This window comes from Pristis pectinata, chromosome 3 (genome assembly GCF_009764475.1).
Source record: "Pristis pectinata isolate sPriPec2 chromosome 3, sPriPec2.1.pri, whole genome shotgun sequence".
In the NCBI taxonomy this organism is placed as follows: domain Eukaryota; kingdom Metazoa; phylum Chordata; class Chondrichthyes; order Rhinopristiformes; family Pristidae; genus Pristis; species Pristis pectinata.
This window is the reverse complement of record NC_067407.1, coordinates 143,074,669-143,088,925: the sequence shown is the minus strand read 5'-3', so window position 1 is coordinate 143,088,925 and position 14,257 is coordinate 143,074,669. Positions and strand designations below refer to the sequence as shown.

The following is a 14,257-nucleotide window of genomic DNA, read 5'->3' as shown; positions in this document are numbered from 1 at the left end:
AGGACTTGCACAGTAAATGGTAGGGCCCTTGAGAGTAGAACAGAGACCTGAGATACTGTGGGGATACAGGTCGACAGGGTGGTGAATGTGGTGTTTGGCATGATTGCCTTCAGTCAGGGCAGTGAATACAGGAACTGAAACATGTTACAGCAGTACAAGTGATTTGGCCAGCAATACGAAGCTGGAAAGGTGCCGAAAAGGTTCACAAGGACGTTACCGAGACTGAAGGACTTGGGTTACAAGGAGAGGCTGAGGCTACCCCCCACCCCACAGCATAGGAGGTGGAGGGGTGACCTTACAGATGTTCATAAAATGAGGGGGATAGACAAGGTGGAGAGTCACATCTTTTCCCCAGGGTAGGGGAGTCAAACTAGAGAGCAAAAGTTTTAAGATTGAAAGGGGGAAGATTCAAAGGGGTCCTGACGGGCAAGTTTTTCCAGAGGGGGGAGCCAAAGGACCTGTCACATGCTGATTAACTTCATGACTTGACAGAATTGTTACAGCCCAGAAAGTCATTTGCTTGATTGAACCTATCCTGCAGCTTTCTTCTTAACAGGTATTCTCTTTGGATTTACACAATTCTACTGGAAAGTCAAAGCAGAATCTGCTTCCACTACAGTTTCAGGTAACGTGTGTTTACAATCAGTTTTCTTTCTTGTCACCTTTGTCAGAACCAATTACATTAAACTGTGCTATCTGATCCTCACCATTGTACCAACAGGAATAGTTTCTCTTCATTTTGTCTAGACCCTTAACCACTTGGTCACACAACCTCTCAATCTTTCTGCTTTAAGCTGCACATCTATCAAGAAATGAACCTGTGAGAACCTGCAATTCTCCTTTCTGCTGGGATCCAAACACAGATTATAGACAGCATCCATAATTATTTCTGCAGTATAAATGAAAGATATCTCCAAGATCATGTACTCTTCAGATCATTGACCTTACAATGGGTGGTGTGTAGTGGTGTAGATTCAATCTACAAAATAGTACACACACCCATGCTTCACCCCCAACTACACACTTACCCACACAAGGTCAATGGGAGCCGTCACACCCTCATGGGCTTGCTTTTTACATTTTCCCTACATTATGCTTCTTGTTAGTTCTATGCCCACTGACTTCACCCATCTATATCCGGTACTGGATGAGATGTACCCCAGGCTGCTGTGGGAGGTGAGGGAAGAGATTTTGGAGCCTCTGACGACGATCTTTGCATCATCAATGGAGACGGGAGAGGTCCCAGAAGATTGGAGAGTTGCGGATGTTGTTCCCTTACTCAAGAAAGGGAGTAGAGATAGCCCAGGGAATTATAGATCAGTGAGTCTTACTTCAGTGGTTGGTAAACTGATGGAGAAGATCCTGAGAGGCAGGATTTATGAACATTTGGAGAGGTATAATATGATTAGGAATAGTCAGCATGGCTTTGTTGAGGGCAGGGCCTGTCTTACGAGCCTGATTGAATTTTTTTGAGGATGTGACTAAGCACATCGATGAAGGGAGAGCAGTAGATGTAGTGTATATGGATTTCAGCAAGGCATTTGATAAGGTACCCCATGCAAGGCTTATTGAGAAAGTAAGGAGGCATGGAATCCAAGGGGACATTGCAGTGTGGATCCAGAACTGGCTGGCCCACAGAAGGCAAAGAGCAGTTGTTGAGGGGTCATATTCTGAGTGGAGGTCGGTGACCAGTGGTGGACCTCAGGGATCTGTACTGGGACCCTTACTCTTTGTGACTTTTATAAACGACCTGAATGAGGAAGTGGAGGGGTGCGTTAGTAAGTTTGCGGATGACATGAAGGTTGGGGGTGTTGTGGATAGTTTGGAGGGCTGTCAGAGGTTACAGAGGGACATAGAGAAGTGGCAGATGCAGTTCAACCGAGATAAGTGTGAAGTGGTTCATTTTGGTAGGTCAAATGTGATGGTATTGGTGTATTATCCTTCATCAATCAGGGAATTGAATTTAGGAGCCGTGAGGTAATGTTGCAGCTATATAGGTCCCTGGTCAGACCCCACTTGGAGTACTGTGCTCAGTTCTGGTCGCCTCACTACAGGAAGGATGTGGAAGCCATAGAGAGGGTGCAGAGGAGATTTACAAGCTGCCTGGATTGCAGGGTACACCTTATGAAAACAGGTTGAAGGAACTCGGCCTTTTCTCCTTGGAGCGACAGAGAATTGGGGGGGGGGAAAGAACCTGATAGAGATGTATAAGATGATGAGAGACATTGATCAGATAGAGGCTTTTCCCCAGGGCTGAAATGATTACCACAAGAGGACAGGTTTAAGGTGCTGGGGAATAGGTATAGAGGAGACGTCAAGGGTAAGTTTTTTTTACTCAGAGTGGTGAATGCGTTGAACGGGCTGCTGGCAACGGTGGTGGAGGCAGATACGATAGGGTCTTTTAAGAGACTTTTGGCTAGGTACACGGAGCTGAGAAAAATAGAGGGCTATGGGTAAGCCTAGTAATTTCAGAGGTAGGGACATGTTCGGCACAGCTTTGTGGGCCGAAGGGCCTGAATTGTGCTATAGGTTTTCTATATCCACTTCATACCCTAGTGACTTGATGTCAGCTTTTTGACGTTTAATATTCCCAAGCAATGCCAAAGGCCGCATTATTACATCATTACTTTGTCCAGCTCAAGCTCTTAAATTTGACTGTGAGCAACATAAACCTTCACCTCTCCGAGAGCAGCTGCTGTCTCATACCAAGACACATGCTGCCTTGATCTGGTGCGCCAGTCTCTACATGAGCACTGCATGCAAAGTCATTTCCAAAGTTGTTGTGATGCATGAAACTGCCGCTCAAGATTGTGTTAATTTGGTGCAATATTGATTACAAACACCATCTTTACACTGGTACTACAGCTGCTCAAAATGAAGGAATATTTGAGGAATCTGTAGAAAGTGTACTGAGATTGGGAGCCAAGGGTAGTTGGTGAGAAAAGCAGTGTGTTGTCAAATTGCATGTACAAGAACTTTTTCTTTCTGTACTTTCATTTACCTTATATTTGAGTGCAGATTTGGAAATAACAGTGCTTAACTTGGCATTGTGTCTGTACAATAGCTGAAGCAGGGATCTCAACTATTTTGAAAAAAAACATGGTTTACAAAGCAAAGATGAATCAAGATACAGCAAGGGTAATTTTCCACCTCAGCCTGAGATTTTTCTCCTTTAAACAAACTGGTGGAAAATCTCAGCCAATGTTCCTGGTTGACATTAGTGGCTGCAATGAAACTATGACTTCAGTACAGAAACTGCAACATGAAAACCCTGCCTCAAAAACCACATAATACAGAAGAAGTGAGACTAAGCTATTACAAATTAGCATAACGCAAGCAGAATGTAGAAAGTAGAACAAAAAAACAAGGTCAAATGCATGCTTGGTATTGGAAAATAAATGCCTCTTGTTCTACATTTCCATATCTAGCTTCATCTGTAGTTTGAATACCTCATACTGAAACTGAAGACAAGGGCTCCTTTGGTGAAGAATGGGCGCGATGAGAAAACAAATTCAATTTTATTACAAAAAATCTTTTCACAAGCAGTAACGCAATTCAACATGATGCAACTTCACTCAGCTGTTCATCCATTTCAGTGGAAATCAGGTTTACAGTGTGCTTGTAATTAACCTCCGCAGGTAGTCAACAAGGGAGGACCCAACGGTTTGCACCATCAGGTCAGAGGTCAGAGCCTTGACCTGCAGTGACTGCTGCAAGGCCACTCTTGCAATGTCAGGCCTAACCATTCTGAAGTCAAAAGGTGCTGCCATAAACTGGCATACAGCTTTCAGCAAAGTCCAATCACATGGGCAAAGTGTAGCACCAGACTGCTTCACTGAACCCCGATCTTCACACCAATGGAATGATTGATCATTGGCTGATGCAGCATTTGCCTTGGATGTCAAGGGGCCCTGAATTAGTGGGATACTGGGAAGGGTAAGAACAACCATGCCCAACCTATCCTGAGGTACAGCTTGGGTGCAAGACAAGGGAAACCAAAGTATGATGCAGCTCCTTCTGAATCTTCAGAAGGAAGAAGTGCCACTTTGCTCATCTACCTCAATCCAACCCTTTTAAACACTTCAACCACCTCTGGGACTTGCACAAGTGTAAAATCCAGAGTTTAGCCCTTCCATTTCGAAGAAAGATCCAAACCTACCCCTCAAAACAAACAGCAGCCCAGCTCTTCCTGCGCTGCTGGAAGTTCTGTCCTCACCAACATATCCCTGGATGTTGATCAGCAGCATTTGCAATGTCAACAGGACCTCAAACCCCATTTGAGCTGAACATAACCAGCTTCAACCATACCTGACAATAAGCAGCTGTGTAACCCTAAAGAAATTAGCTTGTGTACATATGATGATGTGCTTTCCTTCTTCAACCACCACTGGCAACCCCTCCCTGCAGTCTACCTACATGGCTACCTACATGGAACTCAAGCTCTTGAAGTGAATCGAAAATGATTGCGTGAAGCAGGGTCAGGAAAATCTAATTTATTTAAAATTTGGCTATATTTAAGCTATCAGAATGTCCCTCAGTCACACCCCACTGTGCCTTTAATTCTGTTTGATGCAGAGGTGGACATTGAAGCCCTCTGCTTTAGATTAGGAAGATGATGTGATCCGACACCATGATCTGGTTGTCTTCCTGCATCTTGTCAAGAGCAGTCTGCACCTCCTCCTCAGAGAATGGAACCTCATTTCCTTTGTTGATTGAAGCCATCAGAGTTTGCATTCCAAGGGACTGAGCATGTGCAGCCTTGAAAGCATCTAACAGGGCACTTTTGAATGCTTTGAACCTGTGCCAGGATTAAAGATAGGATTAGAACCACAAAACAGTGCAGTCATCCACAGGTGTGTACCCCAGGTCCAAACAAAATTACTTTAGCACCAGCTACAACCAATGCCAAGGCACGCAGCACTGTGATGCAATCAAATGTTTGACCACTGCACTAGTTCCCTGCCCCACCAGTCTTCAATCCAAGGATTAAAGGGGCCAACAATAAACTTCCAGCAAAGCAGCTGCTCTCTTTTAAAGTGTTGCAGTCTAAATTCTCATTCCAATCAATTCTGCACGAGCTTCTAACTAATTCTGCATCCAAATCAATCTTCTCCAACACAGTGCAAAATGGACTTGAAGCTCCTTAAATTAAAAAATCTGGAAACCTGATTTTTTTTTAAAAAAAGATAGCACTAGCTTCCCATTTTTAATATTTATCTAGTTTGCAAGTTGCATTCATTCCCACCCTAGGAATCTAACCCCAAATACACCAACAGGTTTAATTGGATATCATACCTTGTCACACTTCATTATATACGATGTTAACCATCATACCAATCCCTACATTTAAACCCAGCAAACATCTAGATCTTATGGCACTGATCAGCAAATGTTAAATCTTAGGTAACTCAGTAGCAGCCTAGGACACAGTGAAAGTGTACATCATATTAAAGTAATTTATGAAGTTAAAGATGGTGCAACTTTCAGTGGACAGATAACTATAGTATATAACAGTCTTGTACATTGACCTTAAATCAAAAGGAGAAATATGACCCACTGCTGACCGTGAACGCAACCTCCAGCACTCCCTGTATGGCCCGAGCTGCGGAAACAGCCACGCTGCTGCTAGCACAGCTCATGCCTCACTGGAAAAGAAAATTCCAAAAACCGTCCTGTTGCTGTGGCAACCTCTGCACCACGAAGTGACGGGGCTTGCAGTCACTGGGCCAAAGGACCATTGGCTATGCAGAGACCAGCCTAGGTCCACTTCATCCATGGGATACGCGGAGACAATGGGGATTGTCGTCAGCTGACTGGAAGGGGAAGGTTCAGGTGTTTGTTCACCCCGACCTCTGGGATCAGCAGGTGGGAGCCCATTGCGCAGGGTGAAGTGGTTGCAGTGAGCAACCTGGTTGTGTTCCCGCGTCCCACCTGCCTGGTGCTGCGTTTACACGCTCCGAATTCCTTTGGCTGAAGGAAGCAAGTCTTCCTGTCGTCATACCGGCACTGGCTTCCCCATGGCCTTGGCACTGGGCCAGTTCAGGGGGTGGTGGGGCACAGTCTGTCATCCTGTGTGCCGTTCTGTCACCTCATTACAGGAAGGATGTGGAGGCTTTGGAGAAGGTGCAGAAGAGGTTCACCAGGATGCTGCCTGGATTAGAGAGCATGTGCTATAAGGAGAGGTTGGACAAACTTGGGTTGTTTTCTCTGGACAGTGGAGGCTGAGGGGAGACCTGATAGAAATTTACAAGATTTTGAGAGGCAGAGATAGACAGCCGCTATCTTTTTTCCCCAGGGTGGAAATGTCTAATACTAGAGGACATGGGTTGACTGGCCTTCATCAGTCAGGGCATTGAGTATAAGAGTTGGGACGTTGTGTTACAGTTGTGTAAGTCGATGGTGAGGCAGCACTTGGAGCGCTCTACGGTTTTGGTTGCCCTATTAGAGAAAAGATGTGGTTAAACTGGGAAGAGTGCAGAAAAGATTTATGGGGATGTTGCCAGGATTCGAGGGCCTGAGTTACAGGGAGAGGTTGGCCAGGCTGGGTCTTTACTCCTTGGAACGTAGGAGAATGAGGGGCGACCTTATAGAGCATAAAATTGAGAGGTACACGTAAGGTGGACGGTAACAGTCTTTTCCCCAGGGTAGGGGAATCCAAAACTAGGGGGCACAGGTTTAGGGTGAGGGGAAAGATTTAGAAGGGACCTGAGGGGCAACTTTTTCCACACAGGGTGGTGAGTGTGTGGAACGAGCTGCCAGAGGAAGTGGGTGAAGCAGGTCCAACAGGATCATTTAAGAAGCACTTGGATAGGTACATGGAGGGGTGAGGCTTGGAGGGATATGGGCCGAATGCAGGAAATTGGGACTAGCTGGGTGGGTGGACACCATGGTTGGCATGGACTGGTTGGGCCGAAGGGCCTGTATCCATGCAGTATTGCTCTCTGGCTATCCACAGTACGAATGAAGGTGAAATGGGTTTAGTTTAAGGGAGATTTACGAGGCGAGGGAGGTGGCGTAGGGCCAGGTGTAGCACTGAGTGCGGTTACAGAGATAATTGCTGGGAGGGACAAGTGGACAAGGGATTCAAGGAGAGACTCCTGTGGAGGAGGGGGGTGGGGAGGGGAAGATGTGCCTGGTGCTCGAAGCCCGTTGTACATGCTGCTCCAGATTCCAGCATCTGCAGAATCTTTTGCACCATCAAACATCCTCTGTGCTTAGCATGAAAGTAAAAGCACATTTGTGAATTTGAGGGTGGTCTCAAGACACTGACAGACTGACCTTTGTTCACTCAGCATAGTCTTGGCAGTTCCGTCACTGGTGTCCACATGCTCGCCAGCTTCTGGGGTCTTTGGAGTGCGTGGCTGCACTGAGGAAAATCACATCAGATTGTTTTACCAACTTGGTTGCACATGTTGACTTTCTACATCCAAACTAAAGCAGCAGGCCTCAACGCAGATCCAGTCCTACGTATACCACTATAATAGCCTGAAGCTTCAAATCATCCAGCTCCCAAGTTCCCATTAAATATTTCCCCTCTGATCTTAAACCCATGCCCTCTAGTTCTAGATTCCCCAAATCTGGGGGAAAAAGACCAAGCGCTATGCCCCTCATGATTTTATACATCACTACAAGATCACCCCTCAATCTCGTATGCTCCAAGGAATAAAGTCTCAGCCTGCCCAACCTCTCCCCATGACTCAGTCCTTCAAGTCCTGGCAGCATCCTTGTAAATCTTTTCTGCACTCTTTCCAGTTTAATAACATCTTTCCTATAGCAAGGTGACCATTTGTGGGAACTTGCTGTGCAATGAGCCAACATTTCCCAGACCACAGTGAGTGTTAATCATGCATCTCTAGGGGAGATAAATGATGCCAAATAAATAGACGTCTTCATTTCCAAGGTGCATCAGGCTGCACTGTCTACCTAGACTTTCAATAAGCAACAGGATGTCCTAATTTCATGCATCGGCTAACTAAACTTAAACACCCAACTCTAGAGTCTGTGGCACTACAATGGCAACCCACTCACTGTCTGGAGTCGGTCTTTCTCAAGGCATGTTCTCCTACGCAGTCTTGAGATGTAACAGTAGTTCAAGACAAAAATGAGAACTTACTGTCTGGAGTCTCTTCCTCAGCATCGCTGAAGTCGTAGGGGTCATACTGTTCACCCTCCACCAGCTCCCGTCTCCGCTTCCTGCCTTCACCATGCTTCGCTTGAGGCTTCCTTCTGAGGATGCAAAGAAGAGTAAATAAAGGAGATTGCTCTTTTCCTGTCTCACTAACAGGGGCAAACATTTGATTGTTCAGTTGGGTTTGGGGGCAGGGGGCTGGAACAGCAGAGGCAAAAGTTCACAATGACCCTTCACCAGCAATTTCTCAAAGCACAATGTGGTTATAAACATGACGTGGCTATAGATGATTGATGTGGTGTGGATTTGGTTCTTCAAAGTTTCCAAGAAAAGAGAACTCTGCAATATCTGGAATGAGTCAAGAATAAAGAAGATCTTGCCCAGCAATCACGACATGCGCCAGTGACAAGTAAATGCACAATTCTGTACACTTACCACAAGGTTCTTACCTCTTCTTGCTGTCGCCACCTTCCTGGCTAACCTCCTCCTCCTCCGTCTCCATGTCACTCTCATCTTTGCGTGGCTTCTTCTGTCTCTCCAACACCTGCAGACAACAAGCCAACATTACCTTCACGGGGGATGGAGCAGCTTTGGTATTCATTGAATGTTTGAACAATGAGGTGTAAACTTGAGACATTAAAGATCCCAGGAGGCATGGCAAGGTAGACATTGAACGTCTCCACTCACGGGAGAGTCCCGAACGAGAGGATGTAGCTACAAGATGAGGGGGCAGACAATCAAAACTGAGGTGTGCAGCAATTTCCTCTTGCAGAGGGTGGTGAATCTCAGGAGGGTTGCAGAGGCTGGATCACTGGAGGTATTTAAAGAGAAGGAACTGGCACAGGGGTTGAGGGCTGGGGCAGATCACCCATCAGGTCACAGTAATACAGCATGGAAGCAGGCCTTTTGGCTCACCACGTCCTCCCCAACCAGTAAGGACCAATCTCTAATTAATCCCAACACAGTGAATGGCAGGGCAAGCTTGAAGGGTCGAGGGACCTATTCCTAATTTTTTTGTGCCTTTAAAGTAGTGTTTCTTCACGGATATGGTGAGCCTAAAAGGCCAGCATGAGACAGGACTGCCAGGCTAATGATGCTGATATTTGTGGCAGCATTCCAGACATGGGAGACTACACGCCCTTTTCCCAGCAAGTTAAGAGCAGATATGAATATAGGGAAGTTAGTCTAACAGACTAATTATACAGGAAAGAGTACCTGTGTCTTTCATTACTTTGGTACTTATTGCTCTATGAAGCCCACATCCCTTGAATGAATATATTTTAGAGGCTGAGGGAGCACTTAATTATTAAGGCAACAAGAGGTAGGAAAGCAGAGGGTGGTAGTAGATGAAGTGTATTCTGCCTGGTCAGTGACCAGTGGTGTTCTGCAGGGATCTGTTCTGGGACCACTGCTCTGTGAATTGTTATAAACGACTTGGATGAGAAAGTGGAGGAGTGGGTTAGTAAGTTGACAGATGACAAACATTGAAGGTGTTGTCGATAGTGTTCAAGGTTGTCATAAGTTACAACAGGATATAGACAGGATGCAGAGTTAGGCAAAGAAGTGACAGATGGAGTTCAATCTGGGAAAGTGTGAAGTGATACACTTTGGAACAAACATGAAGGCAGAGTACAAGGTTAATGGCAGGATTCTGAGCAGTGTGGAGGAACAGAGTGACCTTGGGGTCCATGTCCATATATCCCTCAAAGCTGCTGCACAAGTTAATAGGGTTGTTAAGAAGGCATATGGTGTGCTGGCCTTCATTAGTCAGGATATTGAGTTCGAGCCACGAGGTGATGTTGCAGCTCTATAGAACTCTGGTTAGACCACACTTGATTGTGTTCAGTTCTGGTCACCTCATTATAGGAAGATGTGGAAGCTTCAGAGAGGGTGCAGAGGAGATTTACCAGGACGTTGCCTGGATTAGAGAATACATGAGGATAGGTTGAATGATCTAGGGCTTTTCTTTTTGGAGCAACAGGAGGAGGAGAGGAGTCTTGATAGAGGTGTACATGATTGAGGAGCATAGATAGGACAGTGGATATGCCAGCACCTTTCCCCAGGGTGGCAATGGCCAATACCAGAGGACATCAATTTAAGGTCAGAGGAGGATGGTTTAAGGGAGCCATCAGAGGTAGGTGTTTTTTTTAAAAAAAAGCAGTGGTGGGTGTCTGGAACACACTGCCGGGGGTGGTGATAGAAGCTGATACAACAGCAACAATAAAAAAAACTCAGATAGGCACATGGATGTAAGAAAAATGGAGGGTTATGGGCTGCGTAGGAGGGGTTAGATTGATCGTAGAGTAGGTTTATATAGGTCAGCACATTGTGGGCCGAAGGTCCCGTACTGTTCTGTTCTCTGTTATGTTCTATGAAAGTGCACAACAGTACTCGTGGTATACAGCCACCCCAGATCCAATCAAGCTCCCTGCAGGATACCAAGATCAGAATTCCACAGGGATATTTAGATCTCTGCCAAGAATCACCCTAGTTACAAGTTAGCAACAGGAGCCAATTGTGGGAAGAGATTTCCTCCACTGGGATTTTCCTCAATAGCAACGCCAGACGCTCATGCTGCATACTAAATCAAACGATACATAAACTAACAGCAGAAGCCATTGCTTTAAAAGATGTAGGTGCTGTCTGCTGGAGGTGACACATTATGGATGGAAGCAGGCAGGAAGCCCCAGAGTAATAGAAATTAAATTTTAGGCAACTTCAGCAGTTTCCGTCCAAGGCATTCTGAAAAGGTACCTTTAGCTTTCAGGTCCCCCCCCTCCCCCCAATTATATGAGAGAGGTTATGGCACTGAAAGTTTAAATTCTGCTTGTCAGAGGCTGCCTACCTCCCCATCTCCATCACCAATACCAAAATGTGCAGCTGTTCTTGGAACCACTGTTTCTGGTTGCAATGGTGAATGTGGCATTCGATCGCATTAGACAGCATTAGCTAACAATTGTATATAACCACAGCCATTTAGGAATTGAGATTCACTTGATTAGTATAACCAGGTCCTCACTCAAGGCATGCAGCAAAATGGAAACCAGAATGAGAGTGTTTGTACCAGTGGTTTGCTTCCCCAGTGAAGCTGCCAGTGGTTCCTTCAGCAAGCACAGGTTTAGGGCACACATTGTGCTGGGTCCATAAAAGGCTTTTCCACCATCAGTGGATGGCCATAACGGGGGTTAAGCCCAGAGTACATCAGAGGAATACATTTGGAGGAACAGACAGATGCTCACAAGCACTTACCTTCTTAAAGTAAGCAAACTGAACCAGCTCAACTGCTGCTTCGGCATCCTGGAGGTCGATGGTCTTGCTCATCCGGGCTTTTGCATGAGCAGTTGACAGTCTGATCAAGGTCTCCAGAGTTCGGGCAGTGACAGGTGAAGTCTAAGTGGAAGGTGTGGTGGGAGAGGGAAGAGTAGGTTAGTTACTAAATCCTCAGCCTCCATGAGAAATCGACATCAAATCAAGATCAGTGCACCCAGTCTGACTAACATGACAAGCACAAAATGAACCGCCTCTCACTCCACAATATAGAGTGCTAGTTGTGGGAGGAAACAGCTCTGCTCACTTTCGGATGGGACCACTTCATCTTCACTTAGTGGAAGGCAAGGCTAAAACTTAGACTGTCATCACCAATCTGTTGCCAACATGTCAAAGGTAACAGAAGTAAGGAGCACAAATGGAAGACACTGGAAAGTTTCCTCCATGAAGAACTCCTTCCTTAGAACGCAATCTTAAACCATCGCTTGTGTTAGTGACCCTCTAACATCCACCAGAGTCTTGTAAAGAGCAAGGTACAATATGTAGCCAAATCAACTAGACAATGACCCTCCTTGCAGCTTGACTGTCAACAAGACCTAACATCAGAGTCCTAACAGAGGTTGGAGGGCTGGACAGGGTAAATCTGAGATGTTCCCATTCATGGGAGAGTACTGGACCAGGCAGTGTAGTGTCAGAATAAAAAATAAAATTGAGGATTGCAAGTCTTTCATACACCTAGCCACAGAGAACAGGGAGAGAGGGAGGCCTTGTGTATATGACATGGGTAGCTTTCTAATTAGAAAAAGGGTACGAAAGCAGAAAAGGGACTTTGGATCAGCAATGATCTGACTAAATGGCAGATCAGGCTTGAGGGGCTGAGTGTCCTCCTCCTGTTCCTACTGTACAATCAACACTAGAGCTACCAGAATCTCCCAGAGGAAACAGTCACATCAGGCAACAGCGATCAGAATGGGCATGAGAAAACCTGGTAGAAGAATTTCTACAAAGTCCACACACCCGAGCAACATCAGAACTCATCTGGTCCTGACTGCGCAGACTGGAATACTCCTCTGCAATGTAGTTCGCTGCCTCTGAGGTAAGTACAGGTTTGACGATCTTCGCAACGTGGATGTACTTGCGCATAAATTCCATACTAACGATCTTCTCCCTGAAACACAGGATAGTAGGTGGTCATTTGATAATCAGCTGGTGACTTTCATTTATTCTCAGAATAAGTGACACTGGCAAAGCAGCATTTATTACCCAACCTTTGTTGCTGAGTACTGGGAGACAATGGTCAATTCTGGGCTGGAATTGTATACCAACCATACTGGATGGAGGTGTCAGGTTCTTAGTGTCCTAATCAGAGCAATCCAGCAGATTTCATGGCCATGTTTCTGTGGCAGCCCGTGAATGACCAGAGTGGAATGGGTGATGCACGGAATGAAGTGTGAGGCAGAGATCTGTAGCAACTTCAGAAACCAGGGGTCAATCCTCACCTCCGGCCTGTGTGGAATGTGTACATTCTCTTTGACTGTGGGGGTTACTGCCAGGTGGACACTCCATTTCCCTTGATTGTTTTAACACCCAGAGATCTATTGATCTTTGTCACTGAGTCTATTCAAGAGTTTCCAAAGCCATCTAGGTAGAGAATACCAGAAGTTCAGTGCACCGTGTGAAGAAACTTCTGTCTGAATGGGCTTATGCTGACGTGGTGATCTTTGGTTCCGTTTCTTTGGCATTAAGATTCTAGAGAAGTGCCTCAATCTGTACAGTCTTTGCTGAAAGAACCCAAATTCTTGTAGCATTTTTAAATAAAAAGCAGCTCACCCCATATCCCCTTCATTCAATAGTGACCAGAAAATGCATGAAAATCAAAAACAAAACTGCAGATGCCTGAAGTCAAACAACAGAAAATGCTGTAAGATTCAGCAAGTCGGGCAGCATCTGTGCAGGGCAATGGTTAGTGCTTCAGGTCTGGGACCCTTTGTCAGAACAGTTCTGATCAAGGGTCTTCCACCTGACATCACCCATTTCTCTTTCCAGTGATGCTGCCTGACCCGAGTGTTTAGCCTTTTCGGTTGTTGAACAGAAAGTACAGTCTTTCAAATCTGTCATGCATGCATTCATTGACAACTTTGTGCAATATTCTTTAGGTTCTGTGCAATTCCCACAAGTAAATCAGAGCGCTAGTTCCATTGTCAGCACTGTTTGACTAACAGAGGGTAAATCAGCAACTTGTTGCGTAACTGCAAGTAAAATTCAGTATAGGCATGAGAGATGAACAGAGATAAGAACAGAACAGTACAGCACAGGAACAGGCCCTTCAGCCCATAATATTGTGCCAAACTAGTAATTAAACACTTAACTAAAGTAATCCTTACTGCTTACAGTGTCCATCTCCCTCCATTCTCTGCACATTCATGTGCCTGTCTAAGAGCCTCTTAAACACTTTTATTGTATTTGCTTCGACCACCTGCTCCAGCAGCACATTCCAGGCACCCACCACTAAAACTTGTCCTGCACATCTCCTTTGAACTTACCCCCCACACCTTAAATGCATACCCTCTGGTATTAGACATTTTGACCCTGGGAAAAAGATACCAGTTATGTACTCTATCTATGCATCTCAGTCTTATAAACTTCTATCAGGTCTCCCCTCAGCCTCTGCTGCTCCAGAGAAAACCAAGTTCATCCAACCTCTCTTTATAACACATACTCTCTAATCCAAGCAGCATCCTGGTAAACCTCTTCTGCACCCTCTCCAAAGCCTCCATATCTTTCCTATAATGGGGAGATCAGAATTGAATGCAACACTCCAGGTGTGGAGTAACCAGAGTTTTAAAGCTGCAACATAACTTC

At 45.5% G+C, this 14,257-nt stretch overlaps 1 protein-coding gene across 1 annotated transcript in view; it reads right to left on the bottom strand.

Annotated features, from left to right (window-relative positions):
* Window positions 1-3,499: 3,499 nt before the first annotated feature.
* mcm3 (minichromosome maintenance complex component 3) overlaps window positions 3,500-14,257 on the bottom strand; it is a 62,925-nt gene continuing 52,167 nt past the window's right edge. Inside the window, exons 12-17 of the mRNA XM_052012666.1 lie at window positions 12,413-12,563; window positions 11,378-11,518; window positions 8,578-8,672; window positions 8,114-8,226; window positions 7,279-7,366; window positions 3,500-4,798 (exon numbers count right to left, since the gene is read on the bottom strand). Coding sequence (XP_051868626.1) covers window positions 4,600-4,798; window positions 7,279-7,366; window positions 8,114-8,226; window positions 8,578-8,672; window positions 11,378-11,518; window positions 12,413-12,563 — 787 coding nt within the window. The 3' untranslated portion in view covers window positions 3,500-4,599. The remainder of the gene's footprint in view (window positions 4,799-7,278; window positions 7,367-8,113; window positions 8,227-8,577; window positions 8,673-11,377; window positions 11,519-12,412; window positions 12,564-14,257) is intronic.